This window comes from Aspergillus tanneri, assembly GCF_003426965.1.
Source record: "Aspergillus tanneri strain NIH1004 chromosome Unknown AapTan_6_pilon_pilon_pilon, whole genome shotgun sequence".
Classification (NCBI taxonomy): Eukaryota; Fungi; Ascomycota; class Eurotiomycetes; order Eurotiales; family Aspergillaceae; genus Aspergillus; species Aspergillus tanneri.
The window spans coordinates 1196070-1215067 of NW_022984633.1; the positions used below are offsets into that span (position 1 = coordinate 1196070).

At 48.1% G+C, this 18998-nt stretch overlaps 7 protein-coding genes across 7 annotated transcripts; 2 read left to right on the forward strand and 5 right to left on the reverse strand.

Moving 5' to 3' along the window:
• Nucleotides 1-2246: 2246 nt before the first annotated feature.
• Nucleotides 2247-3356, reverse strand: ATNIH1004_008432 (uncharacterized protein; the record flags this gene model as incomplete). Its single annotated transcript, XM_033573042.1, has 2 exons — nt 2247-3116; nt 3168-3356. The coding sequence occupies 2 exons, from the start codon at nt 3354-3356 to the stop codon at nt 2247-2249; spliced, it is 1059 nt and encodes a 352-aa protein (XP_033423594.1).
• Nucleotides 3357-4331: 975 nt separating this feature from the next.
• Nucleotides 4332-5867, forward strand: ATNIH1004_008433 (telomere maintenance protein PBP2; the record flags this gene model as incomplete). The annotated part of the gene is made up of 3 exons (XM_033573043.1): nt 4332-4838; nt 4903-5785; nt 5845-5867. The coding sequence occupies 3 exons, from the start codon at nt 4332-4334 to the stop codon at nt 5865-5867; spliced, it is 1413 nt and encodes a 470-aa protein (XP_033423595.1).
• Nucleotides 5868-6296: 429 nt separating this feature from the next.
• On the reverse strand, nt 6297-7094 carry ATNIH1004_008434 (uncharacterized protein; the record flags this gene model as incomplete). The annotated part of the gene is made up of 2 exons (XM_033573044.1): nt 6297-6787; nt 6908-7094. The coding sequence occupies 2 exons, from the start codon at nt 7092-7094 to the stop codon at nt 6297-6299; spliced, it is 678 nt and encodes a 225-aa protein (XP_033423596.1).
• A 423-nt stretch (nt 7095-7517) lies between these two features.
• On the reverse strand, nt 7518-11992 carry ATNIH1004_008435 (FG-nucleoporin NUP159; the record flags this gene model as incomplete). The annotated part of the gene is made up of 3 exons (XM_033573045.1): nt 7518-11113; nt 11168-11861; nt 11918-11992. 3 exons carry the CDS (start codon nt 11990-11992, stop codon nt 7518-7520), a joined length of 4365 nt encoding a protein of 1454 aa, XP_033423597.1.
• Nucleotides 11993-12596: 604 nt separating this feature from the next.
• Nucleotides 12597-13550, forward strand: pup1 (proteasome core particle subunit beta 2; the record flags this gene model as incomplete). Its single annotated transcript, XM_033573046.1, has 3 exons — nt 12597-12722; nt 12791-12838; nt 12906-13550. 3 exons carry the CDS (start codon nt 12597-12599, stop codon nt 13548-13550), a joined length of 819 nt encoding a protein of 272 aa, XP_033423598.1.
• A 310-nt stretch (nt 13551-13860) lies between these two features.
• On the reverse strand, nt 13861-16196 carry ATNIH1004_008437 (uncharacterized protein; the record flags this gene model as incomplete). Its single annotated transcript, XM_033573047.1, has 2 exons — nt 13861-15824; nt 15881-16196. 2 exons carry the CDS (start codon nt 16194-16196, stop codon nt 13861-13863), a joined length of 2280 nt encoding a protein of 759 aa, XP_033423599.1.
• A 604-nt stretch (nt 16197-16800) lies between these two features.
• ATNIH1004_008438 (class I SAM-dependent methyltransferase) lies at nt 16801-17983 on the reverse strand (the record flags this gene model as incomplete). Its single annotated transcript, XM_033573048.1, has 4 exons — nt 16801-17489; nt 17569-17730; nt 17793-17872; nt 17958-17983. 4 exons carry the CDS (start codon nt 17981-17983, stop codon nt 16801-16803), a joined length of 957 nt encoding a protein of 318 aa, XP_033423600.1.
• Between the last annotated feature and the right edge of the window lie 1015 nt (nt 17984-18998).

Here is an 18998-nt window from a genome sequence, read left to right on the forward strand (position 1 = left end):
ATCGAAGCAAGTCTGGAATCGTCTATTGTCTAGCCCGCGAAACTTGTGAGAAAGTTGCACAGAGTCTGCGAGATGATTATGGCATAAAAGCCGAGCATTATCATGCAAAGGTGAAAAAAGATGAGAGGGCTCGGGTTCAACAGCGCTGGCAGTCTGGCCAAACCCATGTCATAGTTGCAACAATTGCCTTTGGCATGGGAATTGATAAACCAGATGTGCGTTTCGTGATCCACCATAGCCTTCCTAAGAGCCTGGAGGGATACTATCAAGAAACCGGTCGTGCTGGCCGAGATGGTAAACGTTCTGGATGCTACCTTTATTACTGCTACAGAGATACGATGGCTATCCTCCGGATGATCGACGATGGTGATGGAGAAAAGCAGCAAAAACAACGACAACGTCAAATGCTGTACAATATGGTACAGTTCTGTGAGAACAAATGCGACTGCCGCAGGGTGCAAATTCTTGCCTACTTCAATGAATACTTCCGTCAAGAAGATTGTAGCAAGTCCTGCGACAATTGCAAGTCCGACTCTATCTTCGAACTTCATAATTTCTCCCAATATGCCACATCCGCAATTAAGGTTGTCAGATACTTCCAGGATTGGAATGAGAAAGTGACGCTGTCCTACTGCGTCAACATGTTCCGTGGTAGTGTGAAAAGATTCAGGTCTCCTGAACATCGACAAGCTCCTGGATATGGGGCCGGTTCCTCCCTAGAAATGGGGGAAGCAGAGCGGTTGTTTCACCGTCTTCTTGCTGAGGGTGCTTTGGTTGAAGAGAATGTGGTTAACGGTAGTAAATTTACTGTTCAGTATATCAAATTAGGGCGGCGTGCCCCAGATTTTGAAAGTGGGCAGCGTCAATTACAGCTTCATGTCCGAGTTTCGCCAAGTGGGAAGGGGAAGAGGCCTCGAAGGGAGGTTGGACGGGAGTATTGTCCTCAATCGACCAATGTCTCGTCCCCTGTACAAACGGCCAACCGGCGCCAGCTAGCCCGTCATCGATGTGACAATGCCGACTCATCTGGCGATGACAGAGATAGTGATGGTTTCGAACAAATTCGAATTCCTGGAAAGCAACAGGGAAGTAAAAAACATACACCGGGACCGCCAATCACCCAAGATCAAAGGTTCAACCAGCTGGATCCTCTTCACAAAACAATTGCGGAAGATTTTATGGTCTATGCAAAGAATCATTGCCAGGATGTAAGTTCTGTTCATGTTGGAATAACTACACTGGGGAAGAAGATGCTCACACTGAATTAGTTGGTGCTCAAGAAAGGCCTGCGAAACCAACCATTTACTGATAGTGTTCTCCGCGAAATGGTCATCCTCTTTCCCAAAGGTGAGCAACATTACACTTGATGGCGTCTATGAGTGGCGCTGACTTATAGACAGACTTGACGGAACTTGCTGCGATACCCAGTATAGATCCAGATAAAGTGAATCGATACGGAGCCCAGATGCTAAAACTCGTGCGAGACGCTCAACGCCGCTACGAGGAATTGAAAAAAGAGCGTGAAGATGCCAATGGTGTTGTCCCCGACCCTAACCATCACAATGTCATCAACCTCAGTAGCGATAGTGAGGAATACAATGATAGCGATTTCTTGGATCAAGCCTCGACCTTGGATCTTGATGAAACCATCTCGAGCAAATTTTTCACTGCACAGCCACTCTCGGACAACGAGCCTGCCGATGATGATAACCAAGGTTCTTCGCGGTCCCGAGGTTATAAAAATCGGAAGCGTCAGGCCAGCAAACGGCCTCCTGGCAAGAGTACCACTGCCTCGCGAGCCAGAACCAAAACATCAAGACCTAAAAAAAGAGTCAGTGACCGTGGTGGAAGTCGTTCATTCCGTGGGAAAGGCGCAAAGACCAAGGAACCAGTCTCCCGAATAGGGATGATGCCTATTTAACCCTATCGCTCGTATATTCGGCGGGCACATTATGTCTTGATGACGTTTTCAGCGTTGTATGGAGTGAATGCATATTATTATTGGATGGATTCATTGAATTGGCAGGCTAACATGTTGAACTGAGATTCTCTTTCATGTGTTTGAATCTTTGTGGGCGGGCTTATGATTGTACATTCATTTATCATGTGTCAAGCGACTTTCCTGTAGATCGAATATATATATTCATAGCCTAGATTTTAAGGGAAAAAGTATCTATTATGTCATTTATCCAAAATATGCGTAAAGCCTATTATATTTGACTAACTGTAGACTGCCAACAGGGACGTCAGTCATTCAATGAGCGACCAAAATCAATTAACTTCAACTTCCGAGCATTCCGCGGGTGGAACTGTGCAACTTTGGCTCTTACTAGAAACCTAGACGCGGCTGATTCTCGGGGAAGATCTATATAAGATGAACCAGCTTCCAGTAGAGTCTCAAGAAGACTGTTCAGTTCTGCTGCTACTGCCTCCCTCTTATTTGATGGACCTGTCCTTGTATTGTCTCCCTGTCCTTGTGAACGAACCATATCATCAATACGACGCTGGTTGCTGTCATGTTCGGATACATCGGAAGATTTCGGTTTTTTGGGCCTGCCATAGTTCGTATATCCTCTTTCTAGCGTAGCATCCGTAATATCCATTGCATCTCCTACAGTTGGGCCACCGAGATCCTCCGCAGCGAGCATGGAAGAGAGGTGGTCATTGATGAAAGCATGAAGAGAATGTTTCAGACTTTCAGTGGCGTTGTCGAGTTCTGCTATCTTAAGCTCCTGTTCTTCGACAAATTCGCGCGCTAGCTGGGAGGGTGTCTTTTCATGTTTTTCTGTTTTTTCGTTGCGGATGTTCTCTAGCCGTTTTTCTAGACCATCTTTGATTGTCTGTGCGTCACGTAGATTTGCTTCCTCTGTCTTTAGACGTTGACGATGGGATGAAAGCTTCTCTGCTGTCATGGAGATTGACACTTTGCTTTCTTTAATCAGGCGAGAGGTTTCGCCAACTGCAAGCAGAGAAGGTAAAGGAGACCCAAGATCGGGTAGTTCCGTCCGTGACTTGACAAGCGAATCATATGCTTCCTTGGCCCTACGTACTTGCGATACACGCGACCAAGGGTCAGTGCCTATTCTGGAGAGATCAATGGAGTTGACCTCACGAAGCTGAATGGTACATTAGCGTGGTTCCTCTGCCTTCTTCGATTTTGTGCGTACCTTTCGTAGGTCATCCTCTTGGCGTTTGACTTGATATTGAAGTTCTCGCAAGGTATCATCGAGTCTTTTGTTGTAATCGTGGAAAGTAGAGGTGTTAGGCTGTTGTTGCTTTTTATAAACTTCCTCGGCCTTCCCGCGTTTCTCCGCGAAACGCTGGATCTTACCAATTGTCTCCTGGGACACGTTCATATTGGGGTATTAAAGGGTTTATTGGATGCAACACACGAAGAAAGTCGGTAAAACAGATGTATGGAAAATGGGTCCGTCGACGAATGCCCAATTGCAGTGCAGACATCCAGGGTGTCGCGTGGTTTACTGCCCGCGACTTTGGACCCCTCAGATGCCAAGCCCACGTGATAAAGGTCATTCTTGGTCGTAATAGGAATAGCGTGACTACGTGCCAGATCTTCTCGCAACCTCAACTCTTCACCGCGATATCCATCCTGTGTCCTTCCATCCATCTCCCTCCTTCTCTTTCACCTATTTGGTATCTTGATTCTTGTGAAGCAGCAGATAGGCTGTTTGCTTGTTCTTGTTTTAATCTTTGGTCTTTATTGCTGCCTTTTTAGAGGCCTTTTTTGGATCAGTGCGCGTCGGGCTGTGTGGTGTGCATTTCACAGCTTTCACAGTATCGCGTCTTCTAGGGTCGGTGAAGTTAAGAAAAGGGCTAGGGAAACTATCTGGGATAATTTGCCTTGCTTCTATATTCTACTTGTTTCCCCTGGCTGCGAGGCTATCGGCTCCCAAGCACGCCCGATCCCTCATCATACCATCGTCCAGCACTGCCAAACATCTCTTCCTCGTACCCGACTCGATTCATCCATTTCCTTGCTTCCTCTTCCTTAGCACTACTTTGCTCTGGCAAAGTCTTCCGCTGAAATTCAAGGCCCGTGACCACCCAGCTTTTTTTACTTTCTTCCGTCGACTGTCTTTTATCCAACACCACTTCCTTCATTGTGCACGATCATCAACTTCCCAGTCACTCCAAGCACCAGATTCCCTCTCCAGTCGATCGCCAGCACCAGCAAGTTTTATTGGGAACTCCTGGTGTACATAGTCGATCAAATTAAAAGCTGAAAAAAAAAAAAAAGAAAAGAAAAGAAAGCTATCCTTTGACACCTCGACCTCCGTAAGTGAAGCAAGACTGCACGGCTGAAACCAAACATGTCTGCGTCTCCAACCGGTTTACAGTCGACCAAACGGCCTTTGGAGGATCCTTCCTCGCCCTCTGGCCCCAATGACCAACCGGAAGCCAAGCGTCCTGCTTTGGATAAAGTAGTTAAGGGTGATGAAACAGAGGCGTATGCGGATGTCAAGGCAGAGGCCTCGGGCGCTCCTAGTGCTAATGCTGACGGCCAAGGTGATACCGTTGTTCCTGATGCTCCTAACGCGAAGGGTCTCCCCAACGAGACACAGCCTATCCAGTCGACTGCATCTCATGGCGATGCCGCTGGTTCTCAGACTGACAGCCGCCCTCAAGATGAGTCCAGTTGGGTCCATATTCGCGCAGTAATTTCCAGCCAGGAGGCTGCTACGGTCATTGGTAAAGGTGGGGAGAACGTATCTCAGATCCGTCGTTTATCAGGGGCCAAGTGTACCGTCAGTGATTACTCGCGTGGCGCCGTTGAGCGCATCCTGACCGTCAGTGGTCCACAAGATGCCGTTGCTAAGGTCGGTTTGCTTTTTTTTTGATAGATACTCCCTAAGTCGATTTGCTAACCTACTTGATATTCAGGCGTTCGGTTTGATCATCCGTACCCTGAACAATGAGCCCCTTGATGCCCCTTCTACTGCCCAGTCCAAGACCTACCCCTTGCGTCTGTTGATTCCTCACATTCTCATTGGTTCTATCATTGGCAAGGGCGGTGGCCGTATTCGCGAGATCCAAGAGGCGTCTGGTGCTCGTCTCAATGCTTCGGATGCTTGCCTTCCCTTGTCCACTGAACGTTCACTTGTAATCCTGGGTGTTGCCGATGCCGTCCATATCGCCACCTACTACGTGGCCGTGACCCTTGTTGAGCAGCTCACGGAGCGCTTTGGTGGACCTGCCGCTTCTGCGTACGCTACTCGAAGTGGTGGACCCGCTGGCGCTGTTCCGGGTGGCATGCAAGTTGTCCCGTATGTTCCTCAGCCGGCTGGTGGTCAATATGGCCATCCCGACACCTTCAAGCGGCACCATCCTCACCCCAACCGCGCTGCTGCTGGCGCCTATGGGGTTCCCTATCTGCATGGACAGGCCGCACCTGCCCCCGTAGCCCAGCCTGCCATGCCCTATGGCGCTGCACCCCATACCCCCTACGCTGGCGCAGGCCCTCACCCACCGACGCCGTATGGCGCTCCGCAGCCTCCTCAGGCGCGTGGAGGCCCCACGCCTGTGGCCCCAGTGGGTGGTGGAGCTCTGCCTGGTCAGCCGCTGACTCAACAGATCTATATTCCGAATGACATGGTCGGAGCGATCATCGGAAAGGGAGGAGCTAAGATCAACGAGATCCGCCATCTTAGTGGTAGTGTGATCAAGATTAACGAGCCCCAAGAGAACAGCAACGAGCGTTTGGTAACCATCACCGGCACGCAAGAGTGTAATCAAATGGCTTTGTACATGCTTTATTCGCGACTTGGTTCGTGGTCCGGTCCTGATAACAAACTGCTTTTTTAGCCATGCTAACTTCGTCTACAGAAAGTGAGAAGCACCGCATTTAAGGTGTGAATGAGTCTACCCATGTCAACTTCTCTCCTCCTACGAACATATGGGAGTCTCTTCGCCTTTATCCTTCCTATTTCCGTTTTCGGGGGTGAAAGCCGGATTTTCATGGGTGGCCTGAATTGATTTTTTTTTCTCCATTTCCTTTTACTTTTTTCAATTCCTTTCGGGGTTTTCTGCTTCATGCTGTACTCTATACTCTATTCAAAAGCGTCGTTCATGAAGAGTTATATCAGATTATTTGTTTAATTTAACCAGATTTTATCGTAATTCTGAAATTTACCGTTCTCCTGTTGCCATGTTAATCACATGCTATTTGATTCTATGGAAGCGAATTCGACAGGCTAATTGTATATAAGGCGCAGGAAAGACAGGATCATGATTATATGAATCTATTAAAATATATGCCCCCGGCCCATTAATAGACACTAAATCTTCTGAAAACTAACATGTTTCATACCCAACCCAGGCAGAGGAGCAAGCATCTTTTCACGAATCGGCTGAATCGACCTCGTGAACTCTTCGGTCGTTTTACCCGCCATGTGTTTCTCCACGCTATCCCACCCCACCACTAAAAGATGCACAAACGCCTGCCCGGACGGGCTCTTTTCATGCTGCAGGGTTCCTGGCCGCTCTACGCATCCCATCGTCCAGGATGTTGGTCGCGAGTCCTCCGGTAGCTTCTCTGTCAGGGTTGTACGGAAGTTGATCAGATCGGCGTTGAGGGTCTTGCGGGCGTCCGGCGTCATGGAACTGGGAAACGCGAGAGCGCAGAGCTCTGTGACCGGGTTTGTTGATAATGTGTCTGTTTCAGAGATGGATGGGTTGAGAGTCGTGAAGATGATGGTCGGTTGGGTGGTTGATTCCACGTAGGGGGTTAAAAGGTGGGTTTGGATACTACTATGGGCGTCGGCCCATTCTGAGAATCGATATGGAAAGCATGGTTAGCATCTGTTCTGTTCTGCTCTGTCTGTTTATACTTTTCTTCGTGAGTCCTGTAGGGTTTCAGGAAGGTGGGAAAGTTGAGTTTTGAACTAACTAATTACCCATACGACGATGCTCTCATCTTCAATTGTTCGACCCCATGCTGAGCTTCGGTATCCGCTCTGTTGTTTAGTGGTTTTGAATAGATTGAGTAAGGACTGACCCTCTTCATTGGAGGGGTCCTCTGGTTTCACGGACGACTTGAGCTGGAAGTAGATGAGTTCGGTGACGGGGAGAGCCATGAGGAGAGTGCTACTTATTGGAGAGATATCTCTGAGAGGAATGAAGGGGTGTTTAAGTTATGTGGGGTCTTTGAGCGGCGTAGGTTGATGTCGGGATGATGTCAGTGAAGGCCTCAGGCAGCACTGTTTACTTTGGACGGACCTCAAAAAACTTAAATTTCAGCTCTCAGCTGGTCATTGCTACTTCTATGTACATACATTCATCGGTATTCAAGAGGAGACACCTTCAATTATCATGCCCTGACACGCATTCTCGACGTTTGATATCATTAATAGAAAAAATGGCCAGGAAAAAAAAAAAAAAAAAAAAAAAAAAAAAAAAAAAAAAAAGGGGAAAAAAAAAAAAAAAAAAAAAAGGCCAGGAAAAAAAAAAAAAAAAAAAAAAAATACCAAGACACAGGAGAAAGGAGTACAGAATAAATTTTACATATCATCCACGCTTCGGACCTTAACCTTTTTCCCTTCTATTGCCTTTTTCAAGCTGCCGACAATATGCTGTCGCCGGTGCATTTTCGTCTTCCATTGTGCACTCTCTTCCTTGCTAACCAAATCGCCAGCGCCGTTAACATTCCAGAGCCGACTACTTCGTGCCGAGCCGTTGATACTGGAACGGAAATAGATTCCTCGACCAGTCGACTCTGGGGTGTGATAGGCGCTGACTGGACCATCCAACGAACACCGAGATCCAGGGGTTGCAGATAGTCTGCCTGCGCCCTTTCTTGGGGTTGTAAACGGCGAGCCGTCTCGGCTTTCCTGAGGCGCAGAGGTATCGATACCTAATTTCTTCAACTGGGCTTCCAGAAGGTCGATGTCGCTGCTCTTGCTTTCAGCCATAGTCATCATGGTCGAAATGGTGGATGCTACGGCCTCCACAGTTGGCCGCCTAGACTGCCGGGAGGTACTGTCAGAACGGGGTGCTTCGGCAATTTTGGCTCGCAAAAGAGATACGGCGGATTCTAGATCAGCGAGTTTTGCTTGGATATCCGTAGAAGCTGACCGAAGATCTTGTTGGAGGTTTGCTTGTTCAGCAGAAAGAGGTGCTGTCATTATTGCAGCTGCGTCTGTGTGCGCATCTAGGGTCTTTCTGATGCTAGCACATTGACCTCGTAAAGTGAATATATCCTTACTCAAAAGCAAACGGCAACTCTCCAGCTTCTCCTCTACCTGTTGGACCCGCTCCTGCTCGAGCACCTCGAATAGTTTAAGCACAGCATCGTCGAGCTTCTCAATTTCAGAAAGACGTAGCTTCTCATCTAGAATCTCCGTCGGGTGATCGCCCCGTAGCTTTTCAACCCAATTGGAATCCTCTAAAGATTTCTGATATAGAACGAAGGACGATAATGACCGTGCGTTGATACCCAAAGTATCCACCATCGAATTGATATCACGGTAAAGCCTCTCGACTTGACCAGGGATACCTGGTTTGCTCGTCTGCCCAGTGTAGTCTTGATGAGATAGGAAAGGGTCAAGGGTAGGAACAGGCTCTAAAGGTCTGGCAAGATCACCGCGTAGCCTTTCTTCCTCGTCATCATCCGAAAGCGACAGTGCCTCTTCCTGTTGCCGTCGCACCTGCTGTTCTTCTCGAACTTTCTGGTCCTGTTCCTCCTGTGCTTGTTGTTTCTCTCTTTCCTCTATGGCCTGACGAGCAAGCTCAGCCTTCCGCGCAGCAAGAGCACTTCCTGGGGCGTATGATCCGACAGCCCCCTTTTGCATGTCACTTCGTACTGGACTAATTGGCAGTCGAAGCCCGTCATTGGCATGAGATGGAGAAGGAAGGGGTGGGGTGATTTCCCCAAATAACTGACGCAGTGGTTGCTCGCCAGGTTGAGAAACGCGTGAAGGCAACCCTCCTGTCGAAGCATTTTCTGAAGGTCTAGCCTCAGAGGGAGCTTCTAAGGACTTCTTTATACTTTCCACAGAGGGCTTTTGTTCCTCGTCTTTGTCACTGACTTCAAAGGTAACATCCTCCCCACTATCAGCAAAGTCTGATTCGTCCTCGGTTACACCTTTTTCCGACTCGTCAGCATCCGAGCCTTCATGCACTTCGCCAGGTTGTTCTTCTGAGGAAGTTGAAACAGGTTTCGGCGCAGCCGGGTGTGGGGGTAGTGGCACCTCCTGCGCGATCTCTACTTTCTTGTGTTTCTGTGTGAAGTCAGGGGGAAGAGGTGGTTCTCCTCCAAGTGTACTTGAAGGGGGCTTGATCTTAGGCGGTATACTAAAGTCTGGTGGGAGTGGTGCATCGTCAATCGAGCTTTTAGACACATTAGACGAGGCAGACGTATCCCCAGGCCCATACACTGCCTTGCTAGTTGAGTCAGGGGGCAGCGGAGGCTCAACCATTGAGGGAACAGGGGTAGTTTCTACATCCGTTAGTTCCTTCTGGTTTGGAGGTGGGCTAGCCATGGCCGTCCTCTCTGATGGTGGGGAAAGGGGGGTTTGTTTTTCATTGGCTGTGTTGCCAAACAAAGAGAGAGGTGCTTTGTTATTCTGGGTATCACCAAAAGGTTGAGATGGCTGTGCTTGGGAGCCAAAAATAGACGAAGGCGTAGAGGTCTGCATCTTGGAGGGCGCACCAAATAAGGGCTGTGCCAGTGGTTTAGCTTCGGATATGTCTGGCTGTTGCGAGACGCTAGGTTCATCCTCTGCATCATCCATGGATTCTGCAGGTGGGCTAGACTTATTGGGCGACGAAATCATGTCGTCTAGAGATGTGCCCAAAGAAAATATCCCAGACGGCTTCTCCGGCTTCGGAGCATCATTCACAGCGCTACCGTCGCCCTTCAGCGTAGATCCAAGCACAAAGCCGCCTGAGCCAAGGCCAAACAGACCCTTTGACTCGTCTGTCTTCTGTGGAGTGAAGGCCGTACTAGTATCAGTCTGGCCGCCAAACGGCAACGCTCCTGAAGCTTGCGAGAACGGGCTTTGGCCCGAACCAGAAATCTTACTGAAAGGTGACTCGGCTGCAGGTTTTGAAGCTGCAAGTCCAGCAAACCCCCCCGAGTTTGCAAATGAGCCAAAGCCGCCTCCAGAAGTAGAACTAGGTGTCCCAAACGGAAGGGAGCTAGCTCCCTTTGCAGGCGTGGATGGTTGCCCGAAAGCTGGCGTTGTACCCATTGAGCCAAACCCAGACTTGCCAAATTGGGCCGTACTGCGTTGTCCTAAAGCACTAGGAGTGCCAAAGGAATGTCCCATTCCCGTCTGCGATGGGGTTCCGAAGGAAGGAGTACCCCCAAATGAGGGTGTTCCGAATGAAGGTTGCTGACGCCCACCTAATGCTGATGGGCTCCCAAATGCCGGCGCCGCAGATGGTGTCCCAAATGTAGATCCCGACCCTAATGAGTTGCTGAATGTTGACTGACCGAACGTAGGCTGCTTAGGAGCGTCTGGCTGTGTTTGAGACTGAGTCTGGCTTGTGGACGCTAAGCCATGGTACGGTAGTTTCTTGCGAATTGATTCAGAATATATAAACCACCATGACGAAAGAATGCCATAATTGTTTAGTAATAGAAGATTCGGCAAGGGGGTAGAGCTCTCTGCGATGTCTTCACCTTGAATAGGTGCCACGACAATTTCCGTGCTAGATAGATCAATTCCCAAGCCAACCACTGACGTTTCGTCGACTGAGTCTGTAAGGGGAAGAGAGGCCCTCTTGGTGTCATCACTGACTTCGGTGGTAGTAAACTGCCCAGTGGTTGACTTAGCAGTATCATCGCTTGAGAGCGGTTGGTCAGATCTCGTGATTAGGCCTACATCTGTAGATGCGGTAGAGGACACAATTAACACATCTTTAAGATGTGGATCGTATTTCCTAAGTCGCGCAATGAACTGATAAGCTGGGGCCCGCTTGACACCAAAGGGGAGACATAACTCGGGCAATTTCTGGATCAAGAAAGGCGCTTGTTTTCTTCTCGTGATGATGTAGTAAGTGGATGGGGGAGTTTGGCCCGATTCGTCCTCGTTAGCGCTCGGGGTATACACCATAAGGAAGATGTCATTCTCAAGCCATGATATAGACGACACTGTATATAAAATTAGAAGGTCCATATCATATGCACATTTCTTATCCAACATACCGTGGCAATCCCCTTCAAGGTCCGATGGACAGGGTATTATAGCCTTCTCAACACCTTGAGGGGTCATTTGACACCCTGTTCCATCAGCAAGCCCAGCAACGAGCTGCTTTCCCTTGTTGCTCCAACACACCGAGCTCACTCCGGTTTTCAAAACTTGTCCATTCAAGCCTGAGAGCAAACTTCCCGCCTTAAGGTTCACAATTAAAAGTTCGCCACCGATTGTAACGAGAGCAACTAGAGGCGATTCGTTTTCATTAGCTGGGGCAGGATTCGGAGCAATGGCTCGGAAGGTGGCGCCGTTCGTTGGGATGGATAAAGCTGGTTGCGCATTTCCCGTCAACAAACTCGCGGTCTCGTACACTAGCAGTTGCGATCCATTTTCTGTAGCTAAAACTAAAGCAGCATCGCCTGATGCGAAAGCAACATGGGTCGGTCGCGCAGGAAGTGAGATTGTAGCTTGAGGTTCGAAGGGCTTTGTTTTCACTTTATCCTCTCCGGTAGGTGCGGAGATCGCTTTTCTCACAGATTCCGAGGAGGCAACAATTAGGGATTCGGGTCCAGCGCCAACCACTACGCCTTTTGTAGATGCGACGGCTAGAAGTGAGCATGTTGGCGCCGGGAGAGCATCGTCAGGCCAAGGGGTAGGGAGCAATCGGATATTGCAATCGCCGGAGACACCTTTAAAGCCGACTTCCTAAAATAAAGAGAGCGATTAGGCAAGAGCGCAGGAATATAGCGAATGCGACATACCTCAGAGCAAACATTTGGGAGCTCTGGGCCCAATTCTGCAGGGATATTTCCCCCTCCGGCGTTACTGAAAGCCATTCTTAATCTATCTAAGTCGGCCAATATCGATCGAGGACGGTTGTCTAAAGGCAGTCTTGACTTTGGGGCATGGGGAGAAGGTGGACTAGGTAGTATAAGCGAAAATGAGCGACGCTGGAGTGCTTTGGGACTCCAGGTTAAACCACTGCGCAAAAATCCTGAACACCTCCCCTCAAAAGAAGGGAGAGATGCAATGCACTAGAGAGACTCGGCCCCGACAGAGACAAAGGGAAATCCAAGTGCCAGTCCACAAGAACAGGATTCAATCAGCCCCGTCCAACACCGTGGAAAGCAAGAGCAAAACAGTTGGGTAAAGTGATGGCGATCTCAAAGGACAAAAACAGCGGAAGCTCTCTTGGCACGCGCCGATGTGACGCCTAAGGCAGCGAGATCAGGCGGCTGGAGCTTCGTCACTCCAGATTGCCATTACCGACCGTCGAGCTACCTACCCTTCACCTTCTCTCGTCTCTCCCCATTACCTCTCTTGACACTGGTCTAACTATTCGATTGGCTCTATAGCCCTAGAACGCATCTAGCACGATCCCTAGCAAGCCGCTATCCCTTCCTGTTCCTCCCTGCTCCATAATCCAGACGCTCCAGCGCCATGACAGGGTTCGATTTCTCTAACTACAACCGCAATGCGGCTCTCCACGCCAAGGGAGTGCCTATGCCTAAGGCTACCAGTACTGGTACCACGATTGTAGGCTGTATCTTTGATAATGGCGTTGTGGTATGTTGTTGCGAACTCGATTCAGACCGTCTGGGGTTGGCTGGCCGCTTAGAAACTGACTATCGCAGATCGCGGCAGATACCAGAGCTACCAGTGGACCTATTGTTGCAGACAAGGTACGTTCTAGGAGTTATCCCGTTTTCCTATGTACTCGGAGCTTTCAGTAATAACACGTTGGAATAGAACTGTGAGAAACTACACTACATCGCACCCAAGATCTGGTGTGCCGGAGCCGGTACAGCAGCAGACACCGAATTTACCACAGCTTTGATTAGCTCCAACGTCGAACTGCACTCCCTGTCGACGGGTCGCCCCCCGCGAGTAATTACTTGCATGACCATGCTGAAGCAGCACCTCTTCCGATACCAGGGACACATCGGCGCCTACCTAGTCGTAGCCGGTGTCGACCCGACCGGCACCGGCCTTTACACCGTCCATGCCCACGGTTCCACAGATAAGCTTCCATACGTCACTATGGGCTCTGGTTCATTGGCTGCTATGTCCGTGTTCGAATCGACGTGGAAGCCCAACCTTGACCGCGAGGGAGCAATCGCTCTGGCTGCGGAGGCGATTAAAGCCGGTATCTTCAATGATTTGGGGTCAGGTAGCAATGTCGACGTATGTATCATTGAGAAGGACAAGCCTACGCAGCTTCTGCGCAACTACATGAAGCCCAACGAGCGTGGCCAGAAGGAGCTCGATTACCGGTTCGCCAAGGGTACAACGGCCTACTTGAACCAGAAGATTATCACTAAGGAAGACATGAAGAAGTACGTTGCTGTGGAAGAGGCTTCTGGCGATCCTAATCTGATGGAAGTGGACTCGTAAATGGAGAGACAAGTTAGAAACACTTTGATATAATCATTTTTATTTCATTTCACTCTGGATCACCCACGAAGAAATTCCTTATGGCCTATTACACATTGCCTACTTCTAAAAGAAAAACCCTGGAAAGGTTCTCGATGTGACCCTTGCGACCTGCGCTTCCCAAAGTTTTTCGACTATTTGAATGCCCATTTGTAGAGGTAACAATAAATTGGGTATCTATGACAGTATTCTATCTAAATTATCCAAATGTGGTTTATAGGCTTCCCACTGCCCCTAAACACGGCATGGGCCATGGACCACAGTATAGGTATTATACATATATATACTCATCCTCCAGCTGGTTCGACCCTTGATGTGTTATGCCTACCTGCGACCCACCCGTGAGGACTGCCACCAGCTGAGGATCCTCGGCTTTTTTCACGCAATCCATGATATAGGTATACTGCGTCCGCGAGACATGTAAACCTTCCTGTCGGTATCGTATAACCCCAGCATGGTACATCGCTCGCACGATCACGGGTTTCACCGGGGCACCGTGCTTCAATAGGAAAACATAGAGCCAATGGATCAAGGAGTAGGCTCGACGTGGACTCAGGTTCTTCGAACATGAGAGGGAGATTGCTAGCGAATGAATCATCTCTAATGCGGCATGCGGATCAGGGCAGTCAGCGCTTCGAGCCTCCGGATAGTAGCGCACAAGTGCTCTTTTGGACGGTTCTGGGATCCCATGCCATGCCTTCGACAGTGCAATCTTCAGGGGTGTGTGGCAGCGAATGAGGCGGATTAATGTCCAAACTCTCTTAGAGTCGCCATTCCTTGCAATATCAACCATATGATCGATGAATGAAGGACTGGTAATGTCAATTTGCCGGACCATTTTCTCCAATGCTGAAAATAAATGGGGAGTGGCAGCGTTGTAAGCTGTAAGGTCTGCAAAAATGTCTGCCAAAGAGACCTTTGAGGATTCCAATTTCTGCAGCATCCCTCGAGTCGCTCTAGTCATGCCTTTTCCATATTTTAAGTCAACAGCGAGCATTGTCAAGCCGTTGAACGGTATATCCAAATCATGAATTTCTTTTCTCATGCTACTCAGAAAGTTGTCTGAGCTAGCATCTTCTCTGATCGTTTCATATAGACTTAAAAGATCGAGAATGGGACGGTCTGTCGTCCGCGGGGCTGGCCTCCAAAGTGGTCCTTCGGGGAGACTTTTACTGAGCGACCGTAGCACCCATAAACGCAAAATGATACGGTGCTGCGACGAAAATCCAGAGTTATCCGGCTCCGTAGCAGTCCCTAGGTTGGTCCAAACCGGCGAGGAGACGAATGATGCAACATCCTGTAGGCAGCATAGACAGTCCCGCCATCTCTCAAGCGCATTTCTCTTCGTGGAAGACACCAAAAACTCAGTCGCCCCAATTATGTGCTGTGATGCGGCATCTGGAGAGGAGTGTCTCATGAGATCGCCAACAAAAGCATTATCTTCGGCGGGACAAAATCGATTCGATAGTTCCAGCCATCTTGTAATAAGTAAAGGTACCCAGGAGCAGATAGCTGGATTCTGACCTTGAGTTGCGGTTACAATGTCTTTCGCTAGGATTAGTGCATCGTCCGTCTTCCTTTCCATAAGAACCCCTAGCCATGCATCCAATATTCCCTCGTCCAAATCCCTATGCCCATAAACATCGCATCGTCCAATCGCATTCCACATTTCTCTGTTGAAAAAGTCGAGAAAACTTAAGTTCCGTTCCCCCCGTTCCCTAATCATATTATCATGGCCAATTTTCTTCGGTAGAGTATGTATTATGCCCAAGATCTCGTCGGGCAAAATCAGCCCAATTTGAAGGGCTCGGATAACCGTATCCAGAAGAGCAGGGCTCTTAGTGAAATTCGTTCGATTAAAAACCATACGCTGGACTGCACTTAAATAATTCCCCGCTCCTCGGATATTCAAGTGTGGGTCATCTAGAAACCTAATAATTTCTGCCTCAGAAGATTCTCCAAGAGTCGAGTTCGACAAGAAGTGCTCGAATGCCAATCGACTATAAGTTGGGTCTCGCCTAGGGTCAATGCCCAGTTCTCGAAGAACATCCTTCAAATGAGCCACAGTATAGCAATTGCCTAAGTACTCTTTTAAATAATTCTTGCCAGGGCGCTCTTCCACTGTTCCCAGAACTTGTCGCCGATGAGATTGGTCATAGGACTCGCTCAGTTCGTTATTCCGACTGTAAAATGGTAGAGGGGAAGCGGACGAAGACTGTCGATAAAATTCAGAACCTTCAAGTTGTCAGATCGCTTTAACCCCCAAAAAATATCTGAGAAAATATCCTTACTTTGAGTCTCCGGGGTTATCCTTCCCACTTGACCATCACTCCACTTCATATGTTCCCGTCCATTGCGCCCAAATAAGCAGGCAATATCATCCAAAGGCCCAGACCCAGCTATACCAGCAAGAGCCGCATTCTTGCGCTTAGCCAGACGCCTTCTCGCCTCCAATGGGCCTGGCACTCGGCTCTCATAACGTCGTTGGCCGTTTGCGAATCGTCGGAATGTACAAGAGAGAAAATCTTCACTGATCCATACGTGGTCAATTAAACAATTGGAGGAAGACTGAATAGTATGCCTATAGGCATATCTGCCGAGAGACATCAGGCAAGAAGCGCATGTAGTAGCAATTGGGAGGTGTGAGCCTGAGGGAGATTGATCATTAACAAGACACGGAGTTCTGATCTGAGAAGATTGGATAGTTATGGAGGTTGGATGACTAAGCGCATCCCGTTCTCTCCCCACCACGACAGCAACATCATATTGGGCCTACAAGAGAGCAAAACAAGGTATCTATGTTGTTTCAATAGAGCTACAGACAATCTGAGAGGATTTCTGATACTGGAAAATACAATTTGACAATAAGTGGTGTGAACTAGCTTTTCCATCGAGTTCCGCACTCAGCCTGCATGAAAATCATTTGTTCAGGTAATTAGTTAGTTCTAGGTGCTCTCATAATACAAAAGGATGTTTGTTTTATGCAGTTAAGTATAGTATGTATAAGAGGAAGTAATATAAATATAGAACAAATGAAGCATTCCCGTGCACGCCTCCCATGCAAATTTCCCTGTAAATGGTATCTTATGCTAGTATAAGCCAACAGAGGCAAAAAGAAAGCAAAGAAAAGAATATTCATGAAAATGAAGAGAAAATAAGCGATTTCGTCGTTTATAGTTCAGTATGGCCGTAAAATGAGCTGTTAATGTGCTTATTCACCCTCGCATGGTTTTCTTCCTGTCACCACATAGTATTCCGTATAGCAATGAATGTCACGGTTCTGGATACTCTTTCTGACGTCGACCAGGAAGACTTCGATTTCAGGCTTTGACCACCCCAATAGACTGAGAGGTTTATAGGAATAGCCAGCCAATGCTTCGAGCCAGTTTGTTTCATTCCAAGCACCGATATGTTTCATATGCGGGTCGGCCGGCCACGTGTTTGTGGGAACTTTAGAAATGCGTTCTTGGACATCCACAAATCCTAGCTCTTTCATCCACCGCGCAAATCGATGGGCTACTCGAAACTGCTTAGGAGGATTTGAGACCTGACCCGAACGGACTTCTAGATCGCACCAGTCCTGCAGGGCAAAATCGCTGAAGCCATCCGGGTTCTCGGGCGGCATTGTTCCATCGTCACATTTCGGCTTGGGATCAAACTCATGGCACTCGACATATCCACCCGGCTTGAGGTGCTGTATGGTTTTGCGTAGGAGATCCTTGAATGAAGGCAGTGCTCCCATCAAGTGTGCTGTGTGGATGAAGTCAAAGTGTTTGGGCTCCCAGAGCCAGTCTTCTTCTGTAGCATCATCGACCAGAAAGTGCACGTTCTCGGGGACTTCGGTGGGCTGAACGGGTGAAAGATCAGTACCAATAATTTGGGCATCTGGGAATTCGGACGCTATGCAGAGTCAATTAGAAATCGTCAAATTCTGCCTAACAGGCACGCACGAGAGGGTTAAACGACATGCAATACTCACCCATCTCAATAGGCCATATTCCAGAACCAGTGCCGATATCCAGGATTCGTTTCGGGTTTTGTAGGGGAGCAAAAAACAGGCGTCCATTGTTAATTAGCTTGAGCATATGATGCTGCATATCCAGGCGATCGAGTTCTTGCTCGTCATTAGGATATGGATATACTGAGGCCCTTGGTCAGAAAGCCCTGTCGAGTAGGAGTGATACATTAGATGTCACGACATACTGCCTTCATGATATCTGTGATAGCGTCTTCCATTTTCCATAGGATAATCTGTAACACTTGCAGTCAAAGACTGCGTATCACTGCAATCAAACTTTTAGTCTCAGCCCTATACAGTGGCGCCATGGCTCTTGTTCTGGTAGTGGGTAAAAATGGTCAGAGACTTACAGGTCACGGCCCGATATCTTAGACATTATCAGCCAGCTTTAATTTATTACTGTGATGCGAACAAGTGGGTAAAGCCGGATATAGTTGCAGGCAATGTCTTCAATATGAAAGGAAATAGGTTGTCAAAATGCGGATCAGGGAATCGTGTCAGGGCTACAATAACGGTAATGAGACGACGGTAAGAAAAGAGTATGCTTACTGCCGACTTCGCACCCATTGTACTTATGGGACCTAGGTGCCTAATGGCACTGGGACTTCGGAAGCGAATTTGAGTGGGGGGATAGTAAATAGTAACAATTATCTAAATGAAATAGCCCTCAGGAAAAACAGAGAATCCTCGAGTACGGAAAAGAGGCGGTTTTAGATGAACTGGTAAATGTAAAAAAAAAAAAAAAGACGAAGAAGAACAAAGGACGTCCCAATTGAGAGTCAAGTCGTCCAAAAATTTAATGATGGACAAATATGTACGGCGATAGACAATCCCATCAATTGCTGTTGCCATGTATTATACGGGGACAAGGATGCACGACGTGGGATTTAATATTTTCTGTCACATGGATATAGAAAGGAATATATTAAAAGTAATAGGTAGATTCATTTCCACACTAGCGAAATAGGGAGATCGAAATTATGTTGGAGTAGGATGCTTTCTCCGTACGGAGTAGTGCAAGGAGAAGCAGCCGGCTGCTTTTTTTTCCTTTTCTCTGAACCCGACAGGCTGGATTAAGTTTGAATTTAGCTAGATGTGGGATAATCCCTAACTTAAAAGGTAAGAGGAGGATGTAGGGAATAGCCAGTCAAAAGAAATTAGGGAAATTATCATGAGGTTATTATTAAAGTGAACACCAAGGGTCTTTTCCAATGATCTTTTGTACAAGAGAAAGAGGAATGTGTTTGTTGATAAGTTAGGTCTCAAATTGAAATGCACTGCTCCTTCAAACACATGGATGTATGTGCATTACTACATCAGTGCCTGCTTGCAACTGTCCAAGGATGAGTTGAGTGCGGTTCTGGTGGTGTTGGAATAAGTATAAAGGTCAT